The 19,801-nt window shown below is 47.9% G+C and overlaps 1 protein-coding gene across 1 annotated transcript in view; it reads right to left on the bottom strand.

Moving 5' to 3' along the window:
• The window catches only part of LOC128719875 (thyroid receptor-interacting protein 11), a 36,204-nt gene that overhangs the window by 2,676 nt on the left and 13,727 nt on the right, over window positions 1-19,801 (bottom strand). Inside the window, exons 3-4 of the mRNA XM_053813514.1 lie at window positions 2,740-5,296; window positions 2,466-2,669 (exon numbers count right to left, since the gene is read on the bottom strand). Coding sequence (XP_053669489.1) covers window positions 2,466-2,669; window positions 2,740-5,296 — 2,761 coding nt within the window. The remainder of the gene's footprint in view (window positions 1-2,465; window positions 2,670-2,739; window positions 5,297-19,801) is intronic.

The raw sequence follows: 19,801 nt of genomic DNA on the forward strand, positions 1-19,801 counted from the left end.
GTGTACGATAAGAAGCTTTTACTTAACATGGTTCTAATCTACTAACAAAAATTAAAAAAAGCAGTACAATGTAGGTCAGATTAAAGCTAAACAATAGGGGCCAGCTTATCGTGGAGGGGAAACTACACATCACTGAAGATTTCGTGACCGTAACGCACCGGTCTTTGGCGGCGTCTGAATCACACACAGCACACCGCAATGAGCATACTTACACGCACGAACGCTTTCCGTCTGGTGACTGATCGGACCGTACCGGACGGTGGTACAGTTTAAACAACACGGTGCAAAGTGCCATTACGAATGTGGAAGCGCGTGCCATTTAGTGCCATAACTCTTACTCACTACCACAATTACCACACAAATGATGGACGAAATATTAACTTACACGCTTTTACCATTCCCCACTTGTATGTATGTAGCGTGTGTTACTTAGCTTAAAATTAAACACTTGTGGCACTGGTGGTACGATGAAGATTAGTATCGAGCTTAAAACATAGACACCACGAGCCAAGTGTTAGCGATTCCGAACTTGGAAGGATGATAAGTGTTGATGATGATGATGTGTGTGCGTGTGTGTGTGGGGGTTGTAGTAGCAATGGAAGTATTCAGCTCGTCCATCGTTTTACTATTGTTCTGCTACATTTGCTTGTTGGTGTTTTAGTGGTTAACGTTTGACGTACGCGCGCCGCCTACTTGATGATCATGTGATGGTGGTGGAGCGCGATGTTTTTCACTCGCTTTAGCGCGGTATTTTTTTTTGTATTGCCGTTTGCTTTAGTTCCCCATTGCTTTGCTTGCCAAACTGTCGACGGAAAAGTGGATATCAGCTGAAATCCCGGGATGCACGAAGGTAGGATAGCCTAGAATTACCAGCTGATATTTACCTTTCGGTCGAACCGATCGAATGTGGGATTGTGCGAGAGTGTCCTTATAGCGCGTGCGTTATGCGGCTTTTGTAACCTTTGTACGCTGTACAGCCTGTGATTTGTGTGTGTGTGTATGTTCGTTTGTGTTTGTGGGTCGCAGGACGTGTATGTATGCTTTGTATCCGATTTCCCGAACACAGCACATGGGAATGATCCGTTTTTTTTTTGCAGCAGGAGCAGCACGAATGAAGAAACACAACTGTTTGGGTGTTGTTATACGAGCGCAGGAATTTTGATTACACACAACAGTCATTTTATCACCAGATAGCACTAGTTGTAACGTAGAATGTTTTGCGCGTTTGTTACAAGCAGTTGCCCGCCTTCAGTAGTACAAGCTTGCAGAAAGCCTTGCCCAAATTGCTTGAGCGTATGCCTTTGTTCACAATCTTTCACACTGGATAGTTACGGGCTGTGGCAATTATTTAGAACGTTAGGAAATGCCTTATGCCTTAATAATGTATGCATTAAAAAATGGACTGATTTTGTACGGCGATGTGGCGATAAAAAAAACTAGTAGGGATCATTAACTAAACTGAATAAATAATTTAATCCTGCCTTTGACACTAGAACTACCAAACTGAGTGTCACAGCAAATTGTATAATTCCTTTTTATCACAGAAATGTTTGAGGGCAAACAATTGTACTGTAGTTTACACATGACTGTTTCAATGTCTAACATTCCATATACGATTTTCCGTTGTTTAAGTTTAAGTAGTTCATCATTTTTAGATTTGGCTAACTTCTGTTGGTCACACTGGGCTTTCATCGTATGAAAGAAGGTATTGTAGATCACCGAATCGTCGATATCTGGTGGACACCAGAGATTGTTTTACCAGGTGGTACTCTTTCGTTCCGGTTGTCACCGGTCTGCAGTTTGCCAGAAAAACATTGCAAACAGTTGCGTTGCCGTTTTCGTAGTGATTGCTAACACATTAACTGATAACGTTATCATACGTTGTATGTGCTCGATAGGGTAGGCCACGGAAGACGAAACAATGCCGTGATTTGTATCTAGATAGCAGAGAAATCGCTAAAATCCGTCCATTTTCTAATATGCATTCTAATTTTTGGTATATTTTTTCAATAACGTTATGACCGAAATGGCGTTAGAGGAGGAGCACCTTTGCTTCGCTGATGGCGCGCGGTTAGTGATGATTCTACCGGATAAAAGGTTAGCAAGCATTTTAATGGTAGCGTGAACGTAGAAAATAGAAGTAGTTGATGATGAATTCAACAATCAACCATTTGCGAACAAAAGCAAGCCAAAACGCTTCGTTACGTCAGGTACGAAATTCATCGATTTATCGAAGCGTATCGAAGAAATTATGTGGCTTTGTGTGTTTTTTATACGTCTAAAACCAACAAACACTACATGCACCGCACGTTAGCGTACCGTTGTTATCGTACTGTGTAACATTTTATCGCCAACTCCATTACCCGATTATTGGATTAGAAGGTTAATTAATTGACAGGGCAGGGCGATAACGCGCCCACACCACAACTACGCTACTAAAGTGAAGCACTACCTAGCATACTTACATTCCGCTTTCAGTGAGGCAACCGTCACTTGCGAAATTTCCAGCTGGTCGGAAATGCGTGCCGCTGCCAGCAGACCGGTCTTTGCATCGGTCAACTGTTGCTGTACCTGCTTTAGCATGTCCTTTAGTCCATCTTCCCGGGCCCGCGACTGTTCCAGCTCGTTGCGAATGCTGCCCGTGGCCAGCTCGATATCGCGCTCTCGGTCTAAAAAGAAACGGCAGGCATGAGTTAGATACCAGTGCCCGTGTCGCAACCACCCACCGACACCACTTACTCATCTGGAACTGTTCCAGCGCGCACTGCAGGTTCGTGAGAGCTGCTTGATTTTTTTGATCCCGATCGTCCGCCGCACTCAGCCGTGCACCTAGTTCGTCGCGCTGCTGCAGCAACAGTTGATACTGTGCCTGCAGCGTTTCCGCCTGCTGGTTCGCCCGAATGCTGGCGGAGGTTAGCGCATTGGTGGACTGTTTTACATCGCGCTCGAGCGATGCCAGCTGCTGGCGCGTATCGTCGTACCGTCGCTGCAGTTCGACCGTTTCCTGCGTGTGTGCTTCCTCGATTTCGAGCAGGTGCTGGCGCAACCGTTCGAGATCGCGCTGCAAACCATCACGCTGCTCCACCAGCTCTTGCTTCTGCTGCAGCGCCATCCGCTGATTGTTTTGCTCGGTCATCAGATTCGCCGTGAGGATGTCGGACTTTTCGCGCAGAAACTGTATCTGGTCCGTGAGCCGTTCGTAGTCCTGCAGCTTCTCGCGCAACGCTGGACAGTCGGGACAGGTCGGTGCGGCTCGTTCGGTTTCCGCTTGCAGCAGTTGGCTTAATCGCTGAATTTCCGCATGATATTGGACGCTTTCGTTGTGTTTCGTCGTTACCAGCTGTACGAGGTTTTCCTTTTGCTGGGTAAGACTTTCCAGCGCCTCCCGTTGCTTCTCAACCTCGGCTCGATAATGCTCGTTTTCTGCGCTTAACTCCTCCTGCTGCTCGGCAACCGCCGAAGCTTCCCGTGCTTGCTGTAGATCCGATTCCTTTGCCTCGAGCTGCGTTCGCATCTCCTCAAACTTTGACTCCCAGTTGCGAATGTTTTCGGATGATGTTTGTTGTAATTGCTGCAATTTACGCACCAGGTTCGCATGATCCTCATTGATCGTGGTCAGCTGTCCCTGCACGCTGGTTAGCTCGGTACGCAGTTGATCCGCTTCCTGTCCACCGACTTGTCGCAACTGTTCCAATTGCTGCACTACCTGGTCGCGTTCCTTGCGCGTTTCCGCCAGTGATTGGTCGAGGTCGCGCACTCTAGCCTTACTATCACTGGCACAACTCTCCAGCGAGGCCACCTTCATCAGCAGTTCTTCCTTCTCTTCCAGCACTTCTTCCAGCTTCCGATGCGACTCGCGATACTCTTCCTCCAGCGTACGGTTTAGACGGTGTGAATCGTCGAGCTGCTTCTCAAGCACCACGATGCTGTCCTCCGCATTTTCGTTGATCGTTTCCAGCTTATTGCACTTGACGTTTTCCAGCTCTTCCAGCAAGCGATCGTTGTTCTTCATCAAGCTGGCGCACTCCTTCTCGTACTGCATTAAATCCGCCGTCAGCGTGTCCTTGTCGTGCTGGATGCGCGAGTTTTCCGACTTGAGGAAATTAATTTCCTTCCCTGCATCGATCAGTTTCTTCTCTATGGCTGTTAGCTTTGCCTCCACATCGCGTGACTGCTGGAATCGTTCGACCAGTTCGTCGGGGCTTGAAAGATCTAGGTCGAAAAAGTTGCGTATTATCTCAGCAATGCGCGCATCCGGCTTGGGTTCGTTGGCCGTCCTGTCTTGCAGTGCCTGAATTTCGTGGCGCAATACAGCCAACTTCTCGTCATACTCCTTTTCCTTCGACTCAAGCTGTACCGAGTTGTCGATGATGACGCTGCGCAGTTCGTTCTGCAGCTCTCCTATTTCACGCTCCAGCTGACCGATGTGTTCGGACCGATCGAGCTCCGCAGTTAGCTTCTGCAAATTGTCCCGCTCCGTACGGACGTCCTCCAGCGTGCGTTTGGCCTCCTCCAGTTCCGCTTGCAAGATCACGTTCGTGGCCCTTTCATCCGCCGTCGGTACGGCTACCACAAACTCAGCTTCTTCAGCGCCGCGTTCGGTGCGAAGCTCCTCGACTTCCGCACTCAAGGTACGGCACCGTTCGTCCAAAGAAGCCCGTTCGCGCCGCTTCTCTTCAAGCTGTGTCTCGAGCGCTGCCACCGCCTCCACATTCTCGCACACGATTCGTTCCAGCTCGGCCGTAAGCTTTTCCGTTTCGGCTGCTAGCTTTTCATTATCCTGGCAGGTTTGAGCGTGCGCTTGCTCTAACCGTTCGAAGCGCGCTTGAAGCTCCTGCAGGGACGTGTGTGATTCGGCCGCTTTCGACTTCAGCTCCGCTTCGAGCCGACCGCACTGGGCTTGCAGATCGCGCTTGCCCGCGACCAAGTTCTCCAGCACCACCTCATGCTGGCGGTCGAGCTCTTCGATGTTTTCGTTCAGCTCGCGGTTTTCGCTGCTCACCTGGCCCAGCTTTTCGTTCAAGAGCGCATTCTCGAGCTGCTGCTTCTTCAGCTGCTGGGACTTTTCGCTCAGCTGGCGCTGAAGTCGATCGATGATGTCACCTTCATTAGCAGGCGCTTCCAGTGGTATCGTCGTCAGCTCGGTCGGACCGGAGGAGGGGGACTCGTTGTCGTCTTTCTTCGACGAGGACGACGTGGACGAGATGTTATTTTCCGGATCCCAGAACCAACTGTCCTCGAGCGTGCTGGTGACGGTCGTTGTGCTGCCCACATGCTGCTGTTCGGGACCGAGAGTCTGCAAGTAGACGGGCGGAAAATGGCAACGATTAAACGATTGTGCAATTAGCGGGGATGTACCGGGCGGTCGGTGATTCACACATCGCGTGTAATCTAGAGCGTCCGGAACGCGAACCGCGTTGTTCCACCAATGCTGGGAGGCGCATTTAAATTTAGAACACTGATGTCAGTCTACAGGTGTGCGCAGGCAAAGGGCACGAGCAGTGTACAAATTTGCTAAAACATCCGATGATGACACACACGGTGTGGTTTGCACATTCCAACCATTATTTTTTCCCCCGAGCGATAAGCGCAGAGATACCCTCAGCGGACCACTCCTCCCCGGTTGATGACACTGATGTACCGCACCGTGTACAGCTCATCACAACCGGGGCACGCCTGCAGCAACACAAAACGGACCTCCGGCCGACCATTGCTTATCAGCTTCCTAGTGCCCAATGCGTGTAGGTTCCGGTTCGTGTAGTTTCCCGCCTACCCCTACCGCCCACCCAGAGCGTTGCTTTCTTTCCCCACAGTACGGCACGCTGATATAGATGGGTGTCCCCATCGATCGATCTTGCCAGTTGCTTAACCCGTAGCGTAACCGCACCACAAACCGTGGTACCCCGTACTTAACCGACACAGCCTGGCGGAACACGCGCGACCTGTTGCACGTTCTTGCGTTGTACGGCTGGGATGATGCGTGCAGCAAATTGCATGTTGCACCGCGCAATGATGACAATGATGCGCAGCAAACAATTGTGCATCCTTCTCCCATTCCGCATGCGGGGGGGTGGGGAATCGGATGTTCAGATTTGCGATAAATGATAGCCGTAGCGCTTTCGGTTATGCGAAAAAAAACGCACACGTCAACCCGCGCGCGGAAGATACAACCGCGAACCGGTGCGACAGAAGCCTTGAAGCCTTTTGGCGTGTCTAATAATGGTCGCCCCTAGTGTGTGTGTGTGTGTTTCGATAAAATCGCATTCTACCGCAAACGGTCGCTCGGGCCGGGCTGCATAAATCACCTGTGCCTTCCGCGGCTGGGGGCCAATAGGGCAGGCTGTAATGGGCCGGCGTAGCTACGACGATCATCGGCGGTTATAGCACAACAAATAATGGGACGCATCCCCACTCAACCACTCTCGCTAACCATCCATCAATATTGGGGTATGATCGCTACCGAATCGGGAAGGATAAGTCAGACATTGAAATGCAACGCTTGTGTTGCAATGTGCCCGCGGTACGATGCAAGTATGTTGCACTTTGTCACCATCATAAAAAAACATCCGCCGTTGGTGAGGGGCGTGTGGAGACGATCAGCTAAAAAAAAAAAAAGGTGAAGAATTATTATGCAACACGTGTGAGTGAGCGTGTGTGTGTGTTGCCATACTGTATTCCGCAATGCACAAGGAAATGCGCTGTGGAGGTCGTGGGACCACACGTACACGCGCCGTTGTGGCGCTTGTGGGGGTGTAGAGTTGATTATGCTCGTTCGTACGACTGCACCGATGATGATGGGAGAGTAAAATAGTAGCAACAATCATTTTTAAAAAAAAGTAATAACATCCCATACAGACGAACCCATTCGTTCCGTTCCGCGGAAGACCTTGACGGGGAAACGTGACAACACAGGCGAACGTTTGGTTTGTTTTTTTTTTGTCGGCACGGGCACCGACGATCGGTGGAAAGTGATGCCGCTTGTTCTCCCCCTCACCCCCTTCCCCCCCTTACCTCAGTACCACGGATTGCTTCTCGAGTTGATGAGCGCACCTGGCTCGAGTTCAATGCGACAATGAAGTGGACGATTTGCTCTCAGACCTTCCTCCCACCTGCTTAGAAAGGCCAGCAGCCAGCGGGGGTCAACATGGAATTTCGTTTAGGAAGCCCTTAACTGAACGGGATTTGGATAGAGTTAGAGTATGGAGAAGGTTTTGCCGATTGTGTCACTTACTGTCGCGCGGCACTTACGCGTGTCCTTCATTTGCATCAAACGCACCACAGCATAAGGGTAAGCAAGACGAGAACTCGAGTGGTCCCAGGTGTCGTATTGTTACGCTGCCCAACACCTGCGTAACTGTGCGTCGTTAAAAGTTAAGCATTTCAGTACCGTTGTCCAACAGTTGCATGATAATGATGCCGGAAAAAACCCAGACATTCAGCTTAATAGATAATCGTTCCGAGTTAGTTCAAATATTGAAGAATTAACTCCATGGGGAGAGAAAAAACAATCAACGGTTCCAGGTATTTCTAGTGGCGCGAAATTCAAATGACTAGAGATTCTGGGAAAAAGGTGAAGAAATTTTAAGAAAAAAAAAACAATACCATACACAACTACTAGGAACTCGTGGGAAGCTTGCGTATAATCGTTGCATACTGATGCACTTCCAGTAAGGGGAATTAACTGCAAAGACAAATGATGGGGAATACCCACCACTAGACGGGAACAGTTGATGACTGTTCCAGCGTTGGAACACTTGGAGGACTTTCAAGAGCCCTAAGAGAGAACAGTCGTCCAGGAATATGTCACTTGATCGTGGAATACCTTGAGTTTTTGGTAGCTCGCTGTTGCCATTGCTATGCAATTGCTATACAACCATACGCTTTTATGCTGTCGTGCATCATATACAGCCCATCATCAGCTGATTGGAGCCGATCAGCATCGATTATTTTCCAGCACGCCACCACGGTTGCACAAACAACTTCCTTTCTCTTTCGATGGAATCGTGAGACCAGACCGTTCTGGTTTCCCGTTTTGCAGTAAAACGGGGACCCCCTTCGGAGCCCCCTGAGGGGGCGGGGCGGGGGGTGAGGATTGAATTCTTCCGATACGGCGCAGCACGTGCACGACATCGTTTCTCCAACCGATGGCAGTTGCATTCGCATGCTGGTGTATCCGTTAGAACTCACGTTCTACAGCCATCAGTTGACTTTATTGTTAGCGCTATGCCGCGTCTTTCTACCAGCCCGGCAGATCAACCTTGTGCCGGTCATCAGTACGACCGCTGCTGACTGTGTGTGTGTGTTTGTGTATGAAGGGGCCAGGGGGTAGTTTGAACGATTAGTGACACCTTTGAAGGGCAAACAATCAGACTGATTTAAATCTTGCTAGCCGCCGGGCCATACCAAGAACGGTACATAGCGAAATCATTGTTGGAATGGTGTTGGAACCGGTGTGTTCGACCGGTGCTGTGGAACGATCTTTTAATCAGCAAACCCCCTCCGCACAACGGTGGTAAGGGGTGCTCTTCTCTGGAGGAGGCAATTGCATCGTGTGGGCTGAATCACTTACAGTCTGAACGATTTTTTAACCTTCAATCTTTTTCATCAATTCTGCACCTTGTCATGTGACGAAAGCTTTATTTTGCTGCAAATATATTAAGTTTTCCAATTCGGTATGTAACATTGCATAATGTTAAACAATTGTAATTGGTTTATTTTTGACGAGAATAGATTAAAATTTACACGTGTCCTGTGCATCACACAAGGTGGCCGGGTCTCACAACCGTCATTTGCGTCACCATTGCTAGATTCTTGACCTTGCCACAAGCACAACACACACACACACACACACATCTGGCTCGCTAACGTTTCGCCACGGTTAGCGGATTATATAAGGTGGCAACCATCGATCGGCCCCAAAAGGTACGGATCTGAACCGGGGGTTACGTTCGTAGCGTCGCGTGCGTTGAAGTCTTTCGTGTGCACTGCACAACCGTTGCAGGACAACGGTGTGCGCTGATGGTGTGGAATTAGCAAAAAAAAAAAAGTGTTCCACCGACAAGATGTTAAGTGTGTTCTCATCAATATTGCAGTTTTTACCTTCCTTTCCACCATTGAACGCTGGACGTTTGTGAAGAACGTTTGCAGTAAAAAGGAATGAATTATTACTACGAAAAAAGGGGGAAAAAACACTTGCTAAAACCTTTGGTGGTTTAGTCACCCTATCAATGTCAACAAAGCCACATTCGAGCGAAGAGGAGAAGCATATGCCTCGACGGTGTCCAATGAGCAGGACGTTTGGAAGACTCAAGGTTCGACGAGTGTGCTTACATATATACTTTTTTTTTATTAGCCAATCAATCATAATAAAAATCATCATGAGGGTTTGTTTTGTGTACGGTTCCAGCAGCTTGCAGTATATGCTCATCATCAACCCTACACTACAAATCCGCAACAAAAAAGTGAACAGTGGATCGATCCGCGGACACACAAAATGTCAATCGTTATGCAACCGTGCAAATGGACGGGCAAATTTTAATGGTTGTGGAAGCGGCCCTTTTTTTATTTGTCACACACACACACACACACAAGTTTGAGGATGCAAATGTGTGTGTGTGCAAAGGTAGAAACCAACCCGAGACAACGGAACGAATGTGCAGCAATGTTGTAAAGCTCATCTTTTCTGCGAAATAAAACACTAAATCTAAGCTCTTTTCGTGTAACGTCCACACGCTGCCCTTCGCTGCCCCTGATCCACGTTGCTTTTCGGTCAGTCAAACGCTTCGGAGCTGCATGCCACAGCGAGAGGGGCTATCCCGTACACTCGTACAGGTGACACTCGTCTCCGAGGTCATCCGTTTACGATAGGCGATGTCATGCGATGGCGCAGCTCGGCGGACATACGCGAACGCATAAATGTGCGCCTGCGACAAACGATGACAACGTGCGCAAGTACCACATTTTTTCAACCACCACCCACCCGGAATGGTGGCCTCTTCCACCCACCCTTTCCCCAGTGGTCTGTGGTTAAAGTGCAGGCCGGTGCAACGCAAAACACAACACGACAAAACTTTAAAAGTACAGTTGAAGTGCAACAGTGAGCCATTATTTAATCGCTGCACTTTTTGTCCCTCGCTTCACCTTAACTTTTTGGGTCAGAGTGGACCCGAGAGAAGGGAGGTGGAGGGATGGAACTGGGGAGGAAACGATGATGTTTACGTTTAGGCACGACACACCGATTCCGTATACGGACGGCATCCTACCCTATCCGTCACCAGCACAGAAGGCGCGCATCGTGACGGCATGCGCTTTGGGCCGCGTGTGCGGTGCATGGCGCCTCCTTCAAATGAAGCGTTGCAAGGCCGAACCAAACCTCCAACACACCATAAGCTCTCTCGCGCTTCTCGGCGAGATGATGCGTGGATGCGTGCTGCGGCAAACGTACGGTCCAATGGCGACGTGACACAGACGGACAGACGCACGATTTTCGTCATCTCCTGCGTGTGTCCGCGCTTTGGCGTGCTGTTGCGCTAAAGATGTAATTTAATTTTATGCAATCGCCAATGCATGCGATGAGTGTGTACAGTCGGTGGCAGCAGGGGCGCTATTTTCGCCGTTATTGTCCGATGTCAATGCGATGCACATCGATGGCGATGGCGCGAAGCGATAGTGGAATTATGCTGCATTGGCGGACAACATCAGTTTGCACAGGATGCACACGTGGTAGCCGTGGCATTAATCCCCCACGGTTCTATCGATTGATGAGTGCTGGCGGTACCAACAATTCTACGCTGTGTCATTCCGTCGTTCGCGTTAGCGGAGGGAAATTTGTTATTCCATTATGTGCCGGAATGAAGCATATTTTCGTAACATTCGGACAGATTGATGGGTTGAGCAATTGCAGTTGTAATTTGGGCATTAAAAAAATAACAAACTTTACCGATTTTTCATACGAGCACCCTACCACTTGGAGAAGAACCCAGCACTGTTTTGTGTATTGTGGCTATTCCACTGTAAACAACCAAAATTAGACAACTTTATCCGTTAGTTTGGAATGGCAACTACCAAAATATTTAGACTTTGTTCAACCTGCATGGGTCACATCGGACCGAAGAAGTTTTTAATACACTAAAATCTGCACGTATTTGCCCGCCATGGTCGCATGGACTTCTTTTCTGTCTTCTCCTATCTTAAGAAAGACCAGAGTGCCAAGTAGTTGTCTTGTCCTGGTCTCCACACCAGAGAATGGCGCGATAGTAGGTAACAGCGTAAAGTGTAGCAGAACCTAAAGATGACATTCGTAGGCATTGTGATCTCTACGGTCTCAAAAATGTTGAAGCAATTGTCCAAACAGTGACGTAGTATCTGGACTAGATGGAGCTTGTTTTGTGAAACAGTTTGTCCAAGACCAATCGTCGAGAGCGACTTTTACAAATTACTACGAAAATGGTTAGTTACAACATTTTAATGAAGGTCACTCGGAACTCGAAAGCTGTAGACATGCTTGGGCTTAAACTTGATCAAGACTTTACTTTCATTTAGTGCTTAAAGGATCAGAGTTGGAAAATATCAATCTGTTATCGGATTATAATATAACCAACTTTAAAAAGCGATTTTTTTGCTGTATATTTATATTTTATTTTTATATAGTTCCATATAAGTCTTTACATGAAAGCTCCTGTAAGCTTCTAGTAGATAATGTACGAAATTTGAAATCTTGAAGTCAATTCGGTTCTAAGGTTTTTGAGAAATTTTAGATATTGAGTTACAAATCGTATTTTAGACGTTAATTGTTGACCACATGAGTTTTTGCCTGAGAATGAGTTCAATGACTACATTAATTTTAGTAAATAGATTTAATTTCGATATACCAGATATTCCTGAGAACTTGAAAACCCTAACATAAATATGTTCCCTTAGGTAGAGAAAAATCAGACTGAAGGATGCGATAAAATGTATGGAAAGTAATGGTAGAATTTTAATATTGTACTTGGTTAGGTCGTGACGTCAAAAAGCGTATACTCGAATTTCCTGAGAACTGAAGCTTCAAGAAAATACACACATATATAACTCTTCCCATAGATAAACTAAAATTCAGTCTGAGTGATGCGATAAAAATTACTAAGAGTGATGGCATCATCTTAATATTTTACTGCGCTAGTTTATAAATAATAATGCAGTACAGTTAAGCTTTCCTCTAGCCATTGCTGCCACAGTTACTGTATGTGTTTGTACAGCCGACCGAAGGGATCTACCATACTGTGTGGGTACTATATCCCCCCTGCGTCACATCAAGGTGTTAGAGCCGCAAATTAGAATTCCAAATTTACCACCATCAGGGTGTGCAATCGTTCTGTGCGCATACACTTGGATGGTGACTGCACCACGATTGCCGAACAGCAGTAGCAGCTGCTACTACTCCGAACTCTGCTGAATAATGCTCGGCCTGTTTAACCCACATTTCGCTGGAGCGCTTCTTATTCGCGCCCTTCCTGCGCCCTGCGTTACAACGGGAGCCGGTGAGCATATAGATGCACCTCGGTTGAATGAATTGGCGGTGTTGGTGACGATGAGTTTCCCTGCTTTCCGATGCCCGGCCCTCCCTTCCGAGCAAAACGGCTGGACGGCGCAAAAGTTGCAAATGTATGCTAAACCCGAAACCGAACCGAACGACGATACGGGTTGGGTAGCGTTATATGCTGCCGTTGCTGTTACGATGGCAGCGAAAGGTAACGATGTGCTCGCAAGAACTATGCACGTCTACAGTACAAAGGTACAGCTAAAGATCCTCCATTGGTGACTTGACTTACGCTGCGTTCTTCCCATATCCATCGGCCACAGAATCTGCTCAGATGTGGTGCCCACCACTGCGGTGTGGTTTTTGTTTAGTACGTACATGTTAATTAGAATGCATCACGAGTTCGTCTAAAGGGTTATATAAATTTTCATAAACATACATACATTTGCCACCGGTGATCTAGCGCCAGTCGGCCACCGCGACGTGGTTTGGACGTATTTTAAATAATTCATAACACTCAGCGCAGTGCGGGTGAGGGGGATCGCGGTGTGGAAACGTCACTTCCTGCACTTCTCGCCTGTCCTTTGGGACCTGGCCCAGGGTGTAAGATCTGCTGCCAGTAAAAATAAGGCTGTTCACCTCCACAAACCAATAGCTCAACGCTTTTCACCATGATCTACCTCCGCTGCACCAGCTGCGTGGCGTCCGGTCTGCACAAAAGGGTAAACGTTAACGGATGACCCGAATAGAACCAAACCCTGAACGCAGCCCGAACCATGTTAATGTGTAAATTAGCCGTGTCTCATCTGATGCATCTCCGCATCGTGAAGATATGGCGTCCCTTGGACGAGGCTGGACAGGCAAGCTCCAACACGAAAATGCTCTCTCAGAGCTTCTTGGGGAAATATTGGGGGAAAACATCCTTATGCATTTTGCTGAGTATCGAGTACGACAAGACGGACACGGCTCGGAAGAAGGGATTTCTACCGTTGCTCCTACTAAAGTACGCCACATACACTTTGTGAAATTACTGTCTGTATCATTATTGCTGATAAGATAACTATTACGGCCGATAGCGAACGCATCGTGAGATCAATCGACCAATGCCAAGGAAATGTTGGACTGCGAATTTAATTGCTCATTCGTTCCAAAAAGCTTTTATTAGCTTGTTGTGTGCTTGGTGATACGGTTTAAAAAACTCAATAACTCATCTTTAGTGTAATCAGCTTTACAAAATAAATGGAGAAAACTTAAAAAATCCAGCTCAAGTTCGCCTTTTTTTTGAGCGCGGAGCGGAAGGAGCCGATCATTTGTACCGCCAACTTGTTTGCCAATGGTGTAAACATGCGGGCGGGTACAACGGGTTTAAATGGTTTTCTATGCACATCAGCATAGCTTTAAACCGAAAACAAAAAATCCCCGACACTAGCCGCGGATAGCAGTGCGTGTCACAAAGACACAAGAAACAAATACCACCGACAGAGCACGCGCGCACAACCACAAATACCACATGGCCCCATGGTTCAGGACAGGAACCGTCGGTAGCAGCCAAACGGCACACGAGGTACCAATGGATTGCGCAAACAGGGGCTAAACAAGAAAAAAAAAAGACCCCCAAAAAGTCCTCCCGGTGTGTTGTAGCGTATGCGCGAGATGGCACGTTTCGTTATATCACGCTGACGACAGCGTAAAGATATGGTACGTCGGTACGCACATTTGCTGCTTATCCCCAACCTGGAGACAAACAATCAGATCGGCTTCGAAACGTGCGCTATTACTTCCGCGATAAAACCGTTTCCGTGCGGACATGGGCACGAAAGGCTACACGGTTTGAGGCGACTCGAAAATGTCCGATCCCCTGAAGGAAACACTTCGGAATCAACGGAATATTCGTATCGCATTGGCATGTGATGACAACCTCGAGGTGGCCACATGCGTTGAAATGCGCCATTTTCTACTCGTCACAAAACCTCGTGGGACCAGGCGCAGTTGAAACCGTCGCTTGCGCAATGCACACCAACCGAACGCACACCGTTCGCCATCCGGCTGTTGATTGATATCAATGTTTACTTACTTATACGCCGGGCACTGTTGCGGCCATTGCCGTTGGCCACGGTTTGGGCCGACACGAGAAATCGGACGCACCGCAGGCGCGCCATTTTGAAGCGTTCGTTCTTTGGCCACGATTAGTCACTGTGTGCAGAGTGCCGATCGCCTTTTAATATTCTTGCAGCATTAGGCAGCACCGTGTTTTTTTTTTTTGACCATGTTCGGGTGTGTTTGCCACCAAACGGCCCGCATACGTACGGCGTGTGTTGTGATGTAGCACCAGTTATGTGAGTTCCTCAATGTAACCGGCTGTATTCCAGCGGTACTGTTTAGCTAACAAGCGTACCCACCATCGCAAGGTTTTTCTTATCTTTACGGTATTTGTTCCGTTTTAGTGGCGGTGCGGACCTTTCTACCGGCCGCATCAGCATTCTGGCCGTGGTGTACATTTGCTGGGCCCGTTTGTACCGATTGTTGGAAGCGCGTTATAACCTGCCGCTGGTAGTGCACGAGTGTCACAGAGTCTTAACTATAACTTAAAGTACAAAAGTCGTTTGCGCCTTAAGGTACCACCGGGTAGGGGTTCAACGTGTTTCACCGCACTTCACTTACAGGGAAATAAACTTCAGCAAACGAAGCAGATGCTAGGGAGATGTATCAAACAAGCCACAAAATATCCAGCCGGTACCGATCGCACGGCCGGAGGTGAGAGCAGATCACACACTGTTCGCATGCACGCTCGCGAACCTACTAGCAAGCTGCCAGCGTAGCCGTCTGGCTCGAAGCCGTTGCTTAGTAATCGGATTTTTTTTCCCCATGTCACCGACGACCACCACACAAGCGACGATATCGCGTAGGGTTCATGCACACAAAGGCGAACGGTGCTGTACGGCGGGGCGGACAACCGAGCACACTGCCACACGTACACGCACTCGAGTACCCCAGAACGATCGTAATGTTTGAGAACACACGCTAATGACACACCGACAACCGATATCCCTCTACCCGTGCGCTTTTGTACACAACGGCCCGACCTCACATGGAAATGGGCCGCATGGTGTTTGTGATAAAACGGGCCAGACTCTCCACTAACCGCACTAAGAGGCAAGGGTACCGGTACAAGTGCACGCCGCGTCACACGTCATTACTACCGTCTGTGACACTTATTTCGCCCCCACCTCCCCCCTCTCCCCAGGGAGAGCTGTTGGTATCAGCCCATCGGCGAACGGCACTGGTACCAGATCCGGGGAAGCACCGCAACAACAAAACCGATCGGAAGTTGAGTAAAACAACGGCAACACACTAAATACTAAACTTCCATCCAGCGCTGTTGCTGTTCTGGCACAGTGATCGCACAGCCAGAACAGATAAGCTTTGTGCTGGGGGGGGGACACGTGGAGCACCGAAAGTTCTAGCGTTTGCGGATGCACGATGCACCGGGCACTGTGTATATGCATCTAGCTGCACGGTTGGGAAATAACTCGGGTGCGCATCGTCGTTTAAGCCGCGTTATATATGCCGACTGCAGCATATCCCTCGCGGAAAGCTCAACCTTTGCTTCGTATGTATGCGTGTGTGTGTGTGGTTTTATGTAGACGACGCGAGATAAAGCGAGAAAAGAGAGCCATAGAGAAGATGAAGCGAGAAGGAACTAGGGAGGGAGGACCACCTTAGTCAAAGACAGACCGTGAGTTGATGCGGATGAGACGGTTTTTTTTTTACAGTGACGACACCACTTGTATATGCGAGTAGGGCAGAAACATCGACGCGGTAACGCACGTAGAAAGACGATGTACAAACATAACGAGGCGCAAGGCGAAGGATCAAAAGGCACGCCCGGGAGAAACGATATCCTCACACACTATCCTGCCGCACATGGATATTTTCTTTTGCTGACGTCTCGAGCTTTTTTGTAGCTTAAAAATTATTGAACTATTCTTACAGTTTCAAGTTGTCGCAGCCGGGAACGGAAGTCTTAATAAGCAAAAGATCTACACGCACACATTCACAATATGTCATATTTTTTATAACTTATTTACTCTAAAAACTTGATAACGTTTCATTAACGTTCTATCGCCAAGACAGATCTCGTCTGTTGCGGACTGTTCTCGACTGGAACGTATTCCTCCAAAATGTGTCTTTATTTATTCATCCACCGTACTTGTGATTCAGTTTCGTTAAGTTCGTTTTTTTCCCAGCACCACTATCACAAACATCAATAACCACTGTGTCTCGCGCTGTGGATGTGGGTGAAAGTTACAATTACGATGAGGTCTAGGCGATACTGTCGAGGTATAGTTGAGGTGGACCAAGGCGTTCCAAGAGCAACGCGAGAGCTAATGTGCGTTTTTCCGCCTCTCCAGAAACGGTAGACAGAACAGCTTGTGCAAATAGAACATCTCTTATGTGCCCGCACACCCTGACGCAGGGAGTCTCCATTCGGTGTGCTACGTATCGCATGCGATGGGCGAGGATAATCGGTACATTGTGCCACAGGGGGATGTTGTATTATCCTTTCTGCAGCTATTTTCCCCCTTTTCAGCTGTGTCGAAAAGCAGAATAAATTTTACCTTCTGTACCTGGTGTTCCTTGAGGATCATTATTGTTTTATTGGAAATGTTGGATAACAACAACAACAAAATGGATAAACAATAACCGCTTGCTCTTGTGGTTCATATTCAGCTACACACGCGAGCAAGACATATGAAAACGCGACTGTTTGTACAAATGGATCGTGAAGGAACCATGACGTCCATTTTCTTTTTGCCATCCGCTAGCGTCATTCCAACACTGACATTCCTTCGTTTCGCAACCGTCGGGGTTGCGTTTACTGTTTGCTGAGAGATTCTAAGCATACGGAGCTCGCGTGTTACTTCGTCCAGTAAAGGATTCCATTGTACATGTGGGAGGTTCGCTACACGATCATCATAATTGGGAAGTGATCATCAACGATACCGAAGATGATACTGCAAAGATGCTGAGATGCTTAAATGCAAATGGACGTGTAAAGGGATTTTATGTACCTAGCAAGTAGAAAATATGATTTTGAAGATCTCGAAAGGAGTGTTAATTTAACGTACAGGCGATAAAAAAATATATCGATCGTTCTGTGCACTGTACTGTGACACGTTGATAAACACTTTTCGGTTGCTTAAAACTAAAATAGATCTATTATAAAATGCAGCTGCAGACAGGCTCAAAGTCCGTTGGACAACCACGTCCCGTGCGGGCAAAGATAAATGATGCATTAGCTAAATGGGAAACTAATCACCGCTCCGAGGAGTGGGCGCCCGGGTGTGGTGTGGCGAATTGCGGAAGGGGGTTTTGGCCGATCGTTGGCCGATCGTTGTCATCCGTTCGCAAAAGGGTCGAACGAATAAATCAACTCGCGGGCCGAAGGATACGAGACGGCGCTTCTGAACTTCTGCGGACAGTAGTCAAGCGTTCGTCAGCTACAAAACGTAGCGAATGATTTATGTACCATCGTGATTGTTACATGAGCGGATTGTCGCATTTATGGATGTTTCGGTCATTTTTATGTCCTTTATAAGCGCGAATTATTGGAGTCAAAGTTAAGTTAAAAAAAAAAAAAACCTCAGAAGTCAAGATATGTTAGACATGCTAGACTGAGACTGTTAGTTGTAGGAGTTGATTATTATAGAGTTTGCATAACAAAGTATCTTCCACCCGAACTCTGATCGATAACCTTCGCAAAGACCGATCAAGCTCGCTGCCGTAATGATTTGTCAGGGTGTACAAACCACCTATAACGCATCTATAAACTGCCACTGCGATCGTGCGATCGCAGTAAATGAGATGACTAGCAGTAAAACCAATTGCTATCCACTCGGAACAACTCCACCAGCTGCAGCAGTATCTTGTCGTGCAGTTGCAGTTTACCGTGTGACACCCTGAATTTGTGTGTCCGTGGACACTAACGAACGGCTATAGCAAATAGTTTTACACCTGTTGCAACCGTGCAAGCACCGTAGTTAAGCGGTACAATGTCATCCTCCCCGATCGGAACATAGTTTTGTTGGAGCGAGAGAGAGAGAGAAGTAGACAGCGAGCTGATCAATTCGAAGGTTGGCTAAAAGGGTAACAAAAGGGAAACGATCAGCCCAGTAGAGACATTTGTGTGCTTGGTTGTGATAAATGATTCCCAATCAGTATCGATTCTAATTGCCATCGGGGTATGAGTTGGATGTTTTTAAACCATATGCCGGCAGGTATTCGAACTAGGCAAACCTTGCAGTGTGGACACCTTGAAGAAATCGGATGCATTTATCCACCGTATGCTGTGAGCGAGCTGAATCTTGCTGCATTACGCCGACCGGGGAATCGCTTCCTGCCCCAGACCGGTGAGATACGCGGCCCCCAGTGGTGAGGTATGTGTTGAAAATTAATATTACTATGCTAATTTCCACTATGGCACCCGCTAAGTCACCATCGCGTAGTATATCTTCCCCGGCATCTGGCTATGGGTGGATGATTCATACGGGCTCGTAAGGGTGTGTGCGTGCGATCGAGTTCAATTTCTGCTGGCTCTTCGCTCTTTACATTTGAAACATTCCGGAAAGGGCGAAGAACACCCTCACGGGGCGGTAAGTTTGTGGAGACGGGGACGGGGGGCGGAAGGGGGACCCACTATCGGCGTGACGACACCCTAAAAAGCTTCACCGGCCTCGGTCGAACATCCGAAAGCGTACCGGAGGATACTCCCGGTGGAAAAACAAACAGAAAGTACGATAAAAAGTCAGCGAAATGGGAACGGAAACCGTTCCCGGCCTGGTTGGCTGGTGATCTGGTTGCCGGTCGGGAGGGATGGGATGACCGACGACACGCACTTCCCTGTTGCTATATACACATGTGGTGTGTATGAGATATGCTACATATATGCGCGCACCTCTGCCCGTTCCTTTTCCTGCCTACCCGGCGACACCTCCCCGCAGCGGACATACGAAAGCGTTATACAAATTTTTCTATATATTCTTCAACAAACCAAATTCCACACTTCATTTGAATTGGTGTGCGAGTTTGTGTGTGGGTATGCTACCGTTTGATGGCGAAAGTGTGTGTTTCAATGTAATATTTGAACGACAGTTACAAGAATGATGTGTGGTGCGCGCGCGCGGTAGGTGATTAGGAGGAACACAGTTCATTTGCTAATGGAATACAGGCGCTACTTTGGGAACTTGGCCATACTTCCATAAACCTCATTTGACTTTTTTTTCA

This window comes from Anopheles marshallii, chromosome 2 (assembly GCF_943734725.1).
Source record: "Anopheles marshallii chromosome 2, idAnoMarsDA_429_01, whole genome shotgun sequence".
Taxonomy (NCBI): Eukaryota; Metazoa; Arthropoda; class Insecta; order Diptera; family Culicidae; genus Anopheles; species Anopheles marshallii.